The sequence below is a fragment of the Xyrauchen texanus genome, chromosome 8, assembly GCF_025860055.1.
Source record: "Xyrauchen texanus isolate HMW12.3.18 chromosome 8, RBS_HiC_50CHRs, whole genome shotgun sequence".
Taxonomy (NCBI): domain Eukaryota; kingdom Metazoa; phylum Chordata; class Actinopteri; order Cypriniformes; family Catostomidae; genus Xyrauchen; species Xyrauchen texanus.
Window position 1 is genome coordinate 3,343,601 of NC_068283.1, and position 13,946 is coordinate 3,357,546.

Here is a 13,946-nt window from a genome sequence, read left to right on the forward strand (position 1 = left end):
CACCTCCTCTCTGTATGCTGACTCGTTGTTCTTGCTGATGAGACCCACCACGGTCGTGTCATCGGCGAACTTGATGATGTGATTCGAGCTGTGCATTGCTGCACAGTCGTGAGTCAGCAGAGTGAACAGCAGTGGACTGAGCACACAGCCCTGGGGGCCCCAGTGCTCAGTGTGGTGGTGGTGGAGATGCTGTTCCCGATCCGGACTGACTGAGGTCTCCCAGTCAGGAAGTCCAGGATCCAGTTGCAGAGGGAGGTGTCCAGGCCCAGCAGGTTCAGCTTTCCAATCAGGTGCTGGGGAATGATTGTGTTGAATGCTGAGCTGAAATCTATGAACAGCATTCGAACGTATGAGTCCTTATTGTCTAGGTGGGTGAGGGCCAGATGGAGGGTTGTGGTGATGGCATCGTCCGTTGAACGGTTTGAACGATCACGCAAACTGCAGTGGGTCTAGTGAGGGGGGCAGCTGGGTCTTAATCTGCCTCATGACGAGCCTCTCGAAGCACTTCATGATGATGGGTGTAAGTGCGACGGGACGGTAGTCGTTGAGGCAGGACACTGAAGACTTCTTTGGCATGGGGATGATGGTGGTGGCCTTGAAGCACGTTGGAACAACGGCGCTGCTCAGAGAGATGTTGAAGATGTCGGTAAGAACATCTGCTAGCTGGTGAAAAAAAGTAGCGAAGGCTACTTTTTTTAAAGTAGCGAAAAAAGTAGCGAAGGCTCTTTTAACTAAGATTGTTCCGAGATGGGGAATTCCAAGGAAAATCAGCTCGGACAATGGGACACACTTTGTCAATGAAGCAATAAAGCAGGTGGGTCGGTTTTTGGGAATTGACATGAGAACACACTGCAGTTATTGAGAGGGAGAATCAAACAATCAAGAACAAATTGGCTAAGTGCTGTGAGGAAACTGGGCTCACATGGGTTAAAGCACTCCCAATTGTGTTGATGTACACCAGAATGAGAAAAAGAGTCAAAACAAATTTAAGTCCATTTGAAATACTCTTTGGTAGACCACCATTCATGGGAATAGAAAGGGGTAGACAAGGGCTGCCATCAACAGATCTGTGTGAGAATGACATATTGAATTATTGCAAAGAAATGTCTTCTCTGTTGTCCAATGTTTGTGTTCAGGTGAAAAGCTGCATAAGATCAGGCCTGACAATTTTGTTGTGATTCGTGACCTGAGGAGAAAGAGCTGGAAGGACAAAAGTTGGCTGGCACCATTCCAAGTGCTACTAACGACTCACACGCCAGTGAAGGTCGCAGAGAGAGCTACATGGGGGTTCATGCCAACCATCGCAGGAGAATCAGCAACAGGAAGAGATTGTTCCGAGTGAATGTCAATAAACGCGGAAGTCATGTCTGAACACCAAGTACCACTATCAGTGGAAGAGCAAGGCAAACCACAGAGGATAACACAGCCTGTGTGCAGATTGGACCCCATCGTGTGGTCACAAGCAGTAATCATCGTGAAAAGGTACGAACTGAAAAGAATTAAAGCAGGATGTCTGACTGCAGGGTCAGAATCAACGTGAAGGACAGATCAGCAGACAATTGTACAGCCGTCATCAACGACAAAGAAGTCAACTTCACATGCCCATTCAGCAAGCCACATGAAACTTCACCTGCAGCTGTGTGGGTGTGTGGCAACAGGGCATTTCATCGGATGACATAAGAAATGGAGAGGGTGTTGTTATCAAGCTTTGATGAATGTGGGTACATCTGTGTATTTGCCAAACAAGGCACCCGGGGTGGGAAGGGAAGAAATAAAAAATATAAATGTTGAAATTTTACCTGGGGTTTTACCAAAGCACTATGCAGCAATGTGGGGTGGTCATTGTTCTTAGGGGTGGGTACAATGGTAACATATAATAAGATAAATGGGCTAGCATGGACAGTATTAGCAATAGCTAATAGCACAGAAAATGCTTTGACAATGATAAATGATGAAATGAAACAGTTAAGAGATGCAGTCATTCAAAACAGGTTGGTTCTTGATATGTTAACTGCAGAGAAAGGGGGAGTTTGCAAAATGTTGGGAATGTCTTGTTGTTTCAATATTCCAGATTACAGCGACAACATCACAAATGTAATTGAACACATGAGAAAAGCCGTACAGGAGCCAGAACATATTGAAAGTACATGGGTTACTTGGTTTATGAATCTCTGGGGAGGATGGGGGTATTGGCTGGTTCAAACTGAGTTACCAATTGCGGTGATAGGACTGTTAATATTGATATGTTCACCATGCATCATAACGTGTGTTTCCAGCTCAGTACAGAGACTGGTTAAAGCAGGGGTGTCTGTTCAAATGGTAAAAATGACAGTATATCCAGAGGGTGACGAAAACAAATATGATGATACGAGTAGCGAGAGCTACTGTGAAATGTGTTAAAATGAGGTATGTGTTTTTTTCCCCTGAGAATGTTTTGATCGGTAAAGAGGGTTATAAGCAGCTGTCATCCGTGTTACGAGATGACGTACAAGGAGAGGGTTTGAAATGAGGGATTTTATTATACTTTATTCTTTGTATTTTTATAGCCTGCTGACATAACCAAAATGTTAAATTGATGTGTTTTTCCTACTTAATCTGTACACTATTTCTTGTTTATACTGAGGTGACTGAGGGTCTGATTTTATGTCAGATATGTAACGGCGTTTACTCATTTAGCCCGGCTTCAGATAAAGTCTTTACTTGCTTGCTAATACTTAAGGGGACTATCCCCACAAAAAAAGCCTAAGCTGTTTATTTTAATTTTTTTTTCCTTTCCAAATGTTATTTCACAAATGTTTAAGAGAGTGATCATTTATGCGAAAATCAGAGATGAAGAGTGTAAGTGTGATGATATGACTTAAAATTGGCTTATTGTTTATTATTGTGATTGAGTAATCTGAATGATAAAAAGCGGGGAATTGTTGTAGAAATTTTTGATAATCAGTGGTCAAGACTCAGTCATTGCAAAGGAATGCCATCTGGTCTTCTGATCTGGAAAGAGAGAAGACATTGGGAAATTTATTTTTGAACAAGGGACAGTATTTACGACTGAAAAGCAGAACAGAGACACCTCGGTCCAGGCTGAGTGGGGACCTCTGCCCTCTTCAGGTCAGAGGTCATGTAGTACAGGGGGGTACGTTTGGGCTGGTGAATAGTAAATCAGGCCTAGTAGCCTAGTCCCTGTATCAGAGGGAGAGAAGGGGGGAGGAAGATCTGCTTCTGCCAGTTGACCTCGGGGGGGGAGAAATGTATAAGAAAGGCAGCCCTGCCTGATAAAAAAAACACTACCTCATGACACAGACGGGTTGCTGTGTAATGACTGGGTCTTCTTGCAAGAATAAATAATTTTAAAAGACTGTTTGAGTCAGAGTGTCTCTTACGCAGTGATAATGGTTGGTTGATAATTTTTTGCCACAACAGTAGAAATTAACATTTACCAAGATTAATAAATGCTGTAAAAGTATTGTTCATTGTTAGTTCATGTTAACTAATGTGTTAACTTATATAAGTGAATGAAATCTTTATGGTAAAGTTGTAAAAACTTTTTTTTAATTATAAACTAATTTTAAACTTAACATTTAGCTGTGTTCTACATTTTGAAGTTTTCGATTATTTTTATAAATTGTATTTACTTAATTTTTATGTTGATTAATGTTGACTGTTCATAGTGGTAACATGGTTTCCTTTAACCAACATTTAAGGAAAATGGAAATAGAAAGTAATAAAGAGGAACAAATACTTTTGACCTTCAATCGCTATTCAAGCCCTTGTATTATTTGCATTTAAAACTCCAAATGATCTTCTATCAACAGAGTATGATGAGATGTCAGAACAGCGAAGAGAATGTCTAAGAAGAAATTATTATAATAAATCATGCATAGAAAAAGAGCAGTGTGTAACCAATGTTACCATCAAACTGATACTGAATGATGTTATTGAAGGCCTCCAGCAGGAAGAAGACCAGATGATGGTTCTGAGGAGCCGAGAACAGGAACCAGTTTGTGGAGAACGCCTCCAGGAGATGAAGGAGCTTGTTGGCTGCCACCATGGAAAGACTCTTCAGATAGGGAGACACTAAACAAGAACAAGGTGCAATAGGTGGGTGTGCAAGATAGCGTCACGTTTGACGGTCACGCAGTAAACTACACACATGTATCTGGACAATAAACATTTGTAGCTGTAAGCATTTACGTATTACAATACTAATCTGATGATTCAATTAAAAATACGGCCTATTGTGTTCAATGATTTTAGATCTCAGGAAAATAACTAGACATGTTCTCTTTGATTAGATTTTTAAGAAAATGCCTTGGCCTAGACTCTGACACCTCTAGTTTGGTCTGGCATAAGAGCACACTATGAAATCTGAATCCAAGTAAAGGCTTGTGCAAACTGTCCAGTCCCTTTTAATACTCACCATTCACCACGATAGTGAGCAGGCAGTCATAGAGCGGCTGTAACCGCTGATGGCCACTGGTTATTATCTTGTGGAAAACCTACAGGTATGATGGTGATAAAAAAATGTTTTGATAATTTTTCTGAAGATACATAATCATAAATGGTGATTAATGCCAAAATATGAAATGCCATGGAGCAATACTTACAGAGTAAACCATAATTTGTAGAAGGGGGCCAAAACAACAATTTCTGCATAATTTTGGAGCAAAACTACAGGTGAAAAAATAACCTTAGAAAGGTGTGACCATCATTATTTTATTTTGACACAGATTTAGGTAGGTCTATTACCAAAATCAGTTGAGTACAGTACCTCTTTGTGACAAGGACGAGGATATGGCCAGGCCGTGAGGGTGCACGGCCGTCACTGAATCAGATTAACAGCAGGAGAGTGAGATAAAGGGGGGCCAGAGACGCAAGTTAGGGAGAGGGAGAGACATGCGCAGCCGCACCTTCCCTACCCTCACAGCCCGGCCATGCTGTCCTCCTCGTCACACTCTTGCTGCATTATACGCCAATGGTGTGAGTCCTAAAATTTCAAAAAGCAATTTTTTATGTTGTTTTTCTACAGGTGAAAAAATAACCTTAGAAAGGTGTGACAATCATTATTTTATTTTGACACAGATTTAGGTAGGTCTATTACCAAAATCAGTTGAGTACAGTACCTCTTTGTGACAAGGAGGAGGATATGGCCAGGCCGTGAGGGTGCACGGTCGTCACTGAATCAGATTATCAGCAGGAGAGTGAGATAAAGGGGGGCCAGAGACGCAAGTTAGGGAGAGGGAGAGACATGCGCGGCCGCACCTTCCTTACCCTCACAGCCCGGCCATGCCTCCTCCTCGTCACACTCCTGCTGCATTATACGCCAATGGTGTGAGTCCTCAAATTTAAAAAGCTATTTTTTATGTTGTTTTTCCAAATTTGGAGAGCCTGTAAGTCCAGAAGTATAAAACATATCTTAATAACCTTTCAAATTCTGGTTTTGAACAAGTTTCCTTTCTGCATCTTCATATTTAAGGCCCTGTGTGGTTAAATCCCAGAGATATGGGGCTCTCAATGTGGCTCCATCTGTAAATTGTTCCATTTTAACCATTTTAATGGTCGACAACCAAATGTTGGTCACATGGTATGAAGCTAGTTTTTCTTATCCAACAAAACAAAGATCTGAAGTACAAATAATGTTGAAACTAGAAATGTACCTTTATTTATTCACATAAAAATGATAATGCCAAAATCTTGATTTTTAAGGATCCAAAAACACTATTAAAAAATTGGTAAAAAAATGTAACAATTTTCACACAGATGCACAATGCCCCATATCTCTGGGATTTAACCACACAGGGCCTTAAAAATGAAGATACAAAAAGGACAGTTTGTTCTTAAGCAGAATCCAAATGGATATTAGGAAATATATATTTATTTAGTTTTTCTCTCCAATTTGAAATGCCCAAACCTCGTGGTGGCGTAGTGACTCGCCTCAATCTGAGTGGCGGGGGACAAAACTCAGTTGCCTCCGCGTCTTAGACTGTCAATCCGCGCATCTTATCATGTGGCTTGTTGAGCGCGTTACTGTGGAGACATAGCGCGTGTGGAGGTTTCACGCTATCAAAATCAAATTAAATCAAATCAAATCACTTTATTGTCACACTACCAAGTACACAAGTGCAACAGTAGGTGAAATTCTTGTGTGCAGTTCCGAGCAGCATAGCAGTCATGACAGTGACGAGACATATACCAATTACAGTAGACAACATACTTACACAACACAATTTACATATCAAATGTACACATACTTACACAACACAATAATTATATACAATTTACAGTAAACAATACACACACAATATAGAATACACAATATACAATGCAATAAGTAAAGAGTATATGAAATATATATATATATATATATATATATATATATATATATATATATATATATATATATATATATATATATATATATATATATATATGAAGTATTGAGGAGAATATGTTGACAGTCCAGTGTGAGATTATAGATTAATAAAGTGCAGTGCTAATTATTGATCCTGATAGATCAAGTGTTCAACAGTCTGACTGCTTGGGGGAAGAAGCTGTCATGTAGTCGGCTGGTGCGGGTCCTGATGCTGCGATACCGCCTGCCTGATGGTAGCAGTGAGAACAGACCATGACTCAGGTGGCTGGAGTCTCTGATGATCCTCCGAGCTTTTTTCACACACCGCCTGGTATATATGTCCTGGAGGGAGAGAACCTCACCTCCGATGATGTTTCTGGCAATTCGCACCACCCTTTGCAGGGCTTTGCAGTTGTGGGCGGTGCTATTGCCATACCAGGCGGTGATGCAGCTAGTCAGGATGCTCTCTACAGTACTAGTGTACAACCGTGTGAGGATGTGGTGGTTAATTCCAAACGTCCTCAGCCGTCTCAGGAAGAAGAGGCGCTGGTGAGCCTTCTTCACAATGGCCTTAGTGTGGACGGACCATGTGAGTTCCTCAGTAATGTGGACACAGAAGAACTTGATACTGCTGACTCTCTCTACCGGTGCTCCATTGATGGTGATGGGGCTGTGTTCTCTGTCTTTCTTCCTGAAGTCCACTACAAGCTCCTTGGTTTTACTGACTTTGAGGGAGAGGTTGTGCTCCTGACACCAGCGTGTCAGAGTGTGCACCTCCTCTCTGTAGGTTGTTTCATCATTGTCAGTGATCAGACCTACCACCGTCGTATCGTCAGCAAACTTAATGATGGCATTGGAGCTATGTGTTGCCACACAGTCATGTGTGTATAGTGAATACAGGAGTGGGCTGAGAACACAGCCCTGTGGGGCTCCAGTGTTGAGGGTCAGTGATGAGGAGATGTTGCTGCCCATTCTAACCACCTGACGTCTGCCTGACAGAAAATCCAGGATCCAGCTTCACAGCGAGCTGTTTAAGCCCAGAGTCCGGAGTTTCTCATCAAGCTTGGAGGGCACTATGGTGTTGAATGCTGAGCTGTAGTCTACAAACAGCATTCTCACATATGTGTTCCTTTTTTCCAGATGGGAGAGAGCAGTGTGTAGTGTAGATGCAATGGCATCATCAGTGGAGCGGTTGTTATGGTAGGCAAACTGCAGTGGGTCCAAAGAGGGGGGCAGCACAGAGCAGATGTGATCTCTGATTAACCTCTCAAAGCATTTGCTGATGATGGGGGTCAGAGCAACAGGACTCCAGTCATTTAAGCAAGTGATTATGGCTTGCTTCGGTACAGGTACAATGGTTGATGTTTTGAAGCATGTGGGGACTACAGACAGGGAGAGGGACAGATTGAAAATATCCGTAAAAACACCAGCCAGTTGATTCATGCATGCTCTGATGACGAGGCCCGGAATGCCGTCTGTACCCGCGGCTTTACGGATGTTCACCCGTCGGAAGGATCAGGTTACATCCACAACAGAGACGGAGAGTGAATCAACCTCTGTAGCGTCGGCCACGAGTGCTCTCTCTGCGAGGGCGGTGTTATTGTCCTCGAAACGAGCATAAAATGTATTAAGTTCGTCCGGGAGAGATGCTGCGGTGTTCACGGCGGAGTCTTTATTCCGTTTGTAGTCCGTGATGGTGTTAATTCCCTGCCACATACTTCTAGAGTCAGTGGTGTTGAACTGACCTTCAAGTTTGTGCCTGTACTGGCGTTTGGCTGCACTGATAGTGTTACGGAGGGCATAACTGACTTGTTTACACTCCTCCGTGTTAGAATAATTAAAAGCGGAGGTCCGCACATTGAGTGCCGCGCGAACATCGCCGTTAACCCATGGATTCTGGTTGGGGTATATCCGTATTGTTTTGGTCGGAACAACGTCTGCACTTCTTGATGAAACACGTTACGCTGTCAGCGTAAACCTCGATGTCGTCATCAGAGTGATCAAAACAGTCTTGTAGCGCAGAGTCTGACTGGTCCGACCAGCACTGGATCGTTCTGAGGGTGGGTGCTTCCCGTTTCAGTTTCTGCCTGAAAGCGGGCAGAAGCAGAATGGAAGAGTGGTCCGATTTGCCAAATGAGGGGGCAGGGGAGGGATTTGTAGCCATACCGGAGAGTAACAATGATCTAAAACCCGGTCCCCTCGTGTGTTGAAATTTATGTGTTGGTGGTATTTTGGAGCGATTGTTTTAAAATTGGCTTTGTTGAAGTCCCCGGTAACAATGAACGCGGCCTCAGGGTGCGCGGTTTCCTGCTCACTTATGCTCCCATACAGTTCCTTGAGTTCCCGGTCTGTGTCGGCTTGTAGGGGGATGTACACAGCTGTGATGATGACCGCTGTGAATTCCCTCGGTAGCCAGAATGGTCGACACAGAAGCATGAGATATTCCAGATCAGGAGAGCAGAAAGACTTGATGAAATGTACGTTCCTCTGATCACACCATGATTTGTTGATCATAAAACATACACCACCACCTCTGCTTTTACCTGAGAGGTCTTTCGCTCTGTCCGCTCGGAGAAGCCCGTGATTTCGATGGCCGAGTCTGGGATCTCCGCAGACATTCAGGCTTCTGTAAGACAGATAACACAGCAATCTCTCGTCTCTCGTTGGAAAGAGATCCGCGCTCTCAGCTCGCAGAGCTTGTTGTCCAGAGACTGAACATTTGCCAATAGTATACTGGGTAGCAGGGGTCGATTTGCACGACGTCTTACTCTGATGAAACGCCGGCTCTTTTTCCCCTTTTCCTTCTGTGTTTCCACGGCCGAGCAGCCCAGACAAAGGGCTCAGCCGGCGTGTTTGTAAACAGTGGGTCAGCATTGAGGAATTTGAAGTCCGGTTTTCGATGTGTAATTGTGGAACCAATGTCCAAAAGCATTTGTCTGTCGTAAACAATAAGGCAGACAACATCCAAGACAAAAAAACTAAGAACTGTAAACAAAACAAACAATAAACCGCAGTGTTGTATCGGAGCTCGCAACGCAGCAGCCATACTCGGCACCATCTTGAGTCCATATTCTCCGCAGCATCCGCACACAACTCACCACGCGCCCCACCGAGAGCGAGAACCACATTATAGCAACCACGAGGAGGTTAACCCAAGTGACTCTACCCTCCCAAGAAAATGGGCTAATTTGGTTGCTTAGGAGACCAGGGTGGAATCACTCAGCACACCCTGGATTTCAACTTACGAGTCCAGGGGTGTTAGTCAGCGTCTTTACTCACAGAGCAACCCAGGCCCCCTGAATGATATTAGGATATGTTTAATACTTCTGGAGTTATAGGCACTCCAAAAATAAAAAGTGTTTTTAGCCATTTTTGGACACACATCATTGGCATATGATGCAAAGAGGGGTGCTGAAGTCAACTGATTTTAGAACTAGATCTACCTATCTCTGTGTCAAAATAAAATAATGATGCACACACCAATCTGAGGTAATTTTTTGACCCAGTAATAATTGATTCATGGCATTTAAATTTTTGCCATTCATCATCATTGATGCATTTCTAGCAAAACAAAATAGTCATAAACAAAATTTTGAGCTAGGGACCTTGGCTAGAGTTGACGCAATGACTCAGCTTCGAGGTGCGTTTCTGTTTTTTAACCCAGTACAAAAACAAAATGCTCCTCAGGGAATCTCATGAAACCTGTGAAGAACATATTTGACCCCAGGAATCCAAAGATCCAGCAATTATTACAGTAATAAGAATGAGATGTTTTTGCATAACAGTAATGATAAATGGGGCAATGTGCTTAGTATTCGTGAAATTAATGTCAATTAATGTTTTCGATTGTCCAAAAAATACACTTTGAATTGTTTATGGATAATACAACTGTTTTATTTTGGGGTGAAATATGATCCGGATTTATTCTTGAGAGGTTTCGTAAGACTCACAAACTGATAATCATTACTTTCATGTGACTTTCAGTTATAGTATATATAAAGCTGTCATGTCCGTCTCACCACGATGACCAGGTCAGCATGTGTGCCGGTGAACACAGGGATGTCTATGGGCACGTGGAGAGAATACGGCTTATTCAGACGCACACCGAAGTTCCTCTCTCCACTCAACAACAGCAGAATAAACACACCGATGTGCATGAGACCGACCCGTGCTGAAGATCAATATATAACGACATGACAAAGAGAAAAACAACATTTCATTTGTTAGATGAGCGAGCATGCATGCACTCACCCACTAACAGCATATAATGACAGCAGAGGCAATTAATCATCATTGAGACACCTTCACTCCCAGCACACTTACATTGGTCAGCTCGGGCATCATTCAGGTAATAGAGTATAGGCACTAATATGTCCAACACATCGCTGCTTTTAAGCACAAAGAACAGGAACTTCTGCAGCAGGAGAGACAGGGAAAAAGTGAATTATTCGCAGTCATTTGTTTTGGAGATTACCTCATAAATACGACAGATTTCTTACTTTGTTGAAGTCACAGAGTTTCCAGAAAAGCACCAGCAGTTCCTGGTGAAACTGGATCTTTTTGGTTGAGTTGGGCAGGTACGTTTGAGTGAGAGGGTTGGTCAGCAGGCGTGCCAGGCCTTTCAGAACAAAATCATAATCCTGAAGACACAGAAAAACAGAGCACATGTTAAGAGAGATGGACAATTCTGCTGTGTTTAATTTACATTTTCGATTTGTAAAGGAAACACTTTGTAATTGTGTTCGCATTTAGATTGCCAGCAGGTCTTGAGTGAAAAATGTCAAAACATCCTTAAAACAAGATAAATTTAACCCCTTAATCTCTGTTGCAATTTTTTGCTGCTGAGTGCAATTTTTCACACCCAAATTTTAAAGCTCACCTTACTCACAAATAGTGGACTAATTACAAAATATTGCTCAAATCCCCCCCCACAAATTTCAAAAACAGATTCCAATAATTCATAAATAATATCTTATATATTTACAATCATTTGATGAACATATCTTTTAATACAGTCTTTGAAAGGCTGTGATTCGGGCTCTGTTTTCTCTGTGTCCCTCCAAAAGCATTAGTTAATTCCAATAGATGGCAGCAAGTACTAGGAAAAATTAATTTTCCTCCATCACATTATACAGATCTGAAATGCAGCTGGTGCTTTTATGCAGCAGAGCCCTTGCCGTGTGCTCGTCCATAGATATTCAGTCTATATTGTGACCCCATACACCTTTGCTACTGTTTTGTCTAATATCTCGGCCTCTGAGTGGACTATAAATTTAATCTAGGTTTCATTGGAAAGCTGAGAAGCTGAGCATATTTCAGCATCAGTAACGTATTTTGCAAATTATATTTTTATTATGCTTTTTCTTCTGGACTGCATATTTTGTTCTGGATATCTGAGAAAAAACATTTGATTAGTTACTCAAGCAAATGGTCTGCACTTATATAGCGCCCTTTTTTTAACGTTAGAGGTTACCAAAGCGCTTTATACTGCGTTCCAATCACCCATTCACACACACACTCATACACCAATGGCAGCAGATCTGCCATGCAAGGCGCTAACCTGCCATTGGGAGCAACTTGGGGTTCAGTGACTTGCCCAAAGACACTTCGGCATGTGGAGTCGTGTGGGCCAGGAATCGAACAGCCAAGCCTGCAATTAATGGCTGACCCGCTCTACCACCTGAGCCACAGCCACCCCGAGCAAAGCAAGCTCACAGACAAGTAGAAAATGGCTCATTTTGAAGAAAACAGCCTAAGGTAAGAGCTGATATTGAGTTTGAGGCTACTTGGAGCTTACAGAAGCAGTGATTGGAGCATCATATTTTACTTTGTGAATCTTGTGGTAATCATTTGAACTCTGTTTGTTATGGCAATAGAATAACTGTGGGGTAATGACCTTAAGAAGCCTTGCACAATATATCTATGGGGCATGGACTATTTTTAGGTTAATTTTGCATTCTTTTTGAAGCATTGTCTACTGCCATTGCACTGCAAAAAATATATATACAGTATATAAAGAATATACAACAACATGAGGGTGAGTAAATGATGACAGCATAAAATGTTTTGGGAGAACTATTCCTGTAATTGAGAAATACATATTTGCCAGGCTACATGCCATTCTTTTAATTTCATTTCTTAACTTTTAGAATTATATTTATTTCTTTAAATAAAAGGAGTGTGCTTAATAGCACAATCGTTTTTGCTGTGGAAAATTGTATGGAGGAAAATAATATTTATTTGATATTGGTCTCAACTGCCGCAGTGTTTCCCAAACTTGGGTACCCCCAGAGGTAACAGTGAACCCAAACAAAATTTTCCCTTCAGTTAATTCCATGACAGCAAAATATGTCACCTTTTGAACACCAAAATTGTTTTGTCATTAAGGTCAGATTAATAGCATTTAATTAATTAATTCTATCTTTTGCCCATATTTGGGCAACCCGTATTTGTGTTAAATATACATATTTTCAATATACCAGTGTGAATATTGTTTAATATTTTGGGAAGTTTGGGCACCAAATTTTGGTTTCATGTTAGACCTATTCCATACCTCCTCCCTGTGAATTCTTGACAGGTAATTCACGAAGAGGTTATTTGGACCAGTAGACTGTAAATAAAGAGAAGGACATAAATACATATTTTATTAAACATTATACAATTTTTTTGCTATAAACCATTGACCATAATACACTTTGTCCTAATTTCAGAGAAACTTGATCCTTTGCCTCTTGTTGACCTTTGCTTGCTGTGAGTGGCTGTTGTGTACATTATAGGGTGTTGTGCGCTTACATCCTGGTCCTCTATGATGGAGGGGGAGGGGGGACGGTACGGCTGTGTGCCCTCATGCTCCAGGGTGACGATGAGTATCTGAACGGCCTGCTCTACCAGCTGCTCACGGTAGTCTGAGAACAGCAGGTGGTTGTAGGGGATGCCGTAACCCACCGGGTCATACGCACACACCACATTCAACAGCGAGGTGAACAGAGGCAGAGCATGTCTGTTTGGACAAAAGAGTGCGTCTTTACTGGAGTTTACATTTACATTTATGCATTTGGCAGACGCTTTTATCCAAAGCGACTTACAATGCACTTATTACAGGGACAATCCCTCCGGAGCAACCTGGAGTTAAGTGCCTTGCTCAAGGACACAATGGTGGTGGCCGTGTGGATCAAACCAGCAAACTTCTGATAACCAGTTATGTGCTTTAGCCCACTACACCACCACCACTCCAGTTTACATTTGCTGAAGAAGCTGCAAGTGATGTTTGTCCATGCAAAACTCACTGCCCCAGTGGGTGTTTGCTATGTAGTTTCTTGGGTGTTAAGGTTTATTGACAGGGTATTTACTGGGTATTGTATTGTGATTACTAAAAACACTTGTGAGTGTTTTTATCATGTTGCTATGTAGTTGCTAAGGTTTTTAGAATGTTAATGGGGCATTGCTTTGTGTTTGCAAAGAGGTTTTGGCTGGTTGCTAGGGTGCTGCTAAGGTGGAGGTGGCCTTGTTGGTTTCTTGGTGACCTCTCCTTAACAAGCAATGTGATTTGAGGTATTATTCCGGTCTGTAGCATATACAGTGCGGGGCGAGTTACAAC

At 42.1% G+C, this 13,946-nt stretch overlaps 1 protein-coding gene across 3 annotated transcripts in view; it reads right to left on the bottom strand.

Moving 5' to 3' along the window:
- Nucleotides 1-13,946, bottom strand: part of LOC127648373 (protein HID1-like) — a 63,923-nt gene that overhangs the window by 23,580 nt on the left and 26,397 nt on the right. For all 3 annotated transcript variants that reach the window (XR_007971163.1, XM_052133031.1, XM_052133032.1), the window contains exons 7-13: nucleotides 13,142-13,349; nucleotides 12,903-12,959; nucleotides 10,849-10,989; nucleotides 10,673-10,763; nucleotides 10,369-10,520; nucleotides 4,418-4,496; nucleotides 3,910-4,074 (exon numbers count right to left, since the gene is read on the bottom strand). Coding sequence is in view for 2 of the 3 variants with exons in the window: in XM_052133031.1 (XP_051988991.1) it covers nucleotides 3,910-4,074; nucleotides 4,418-4,496; nucleotides 10,369-10,520; nucleotides 10,673-10,763; nucleotides 10,849-10,989; nucleotides 12,903-12,959; nucleotides 13,142-13,349 (893 nt within the window). In the remaining variant the exon portion in view is untranslated. The remainder of the gene's footprint in view (nucleotides 1-3,909; nucleotides 4,075-4,417; nucleotides 4,497-10,368; nucleotides 10,521-10,672; nucleotides 10,764-10,848; nucleotides 10,990-12,902; nucleotides 12,960-13,141; nucleotides 13,350-13,946) is intronic.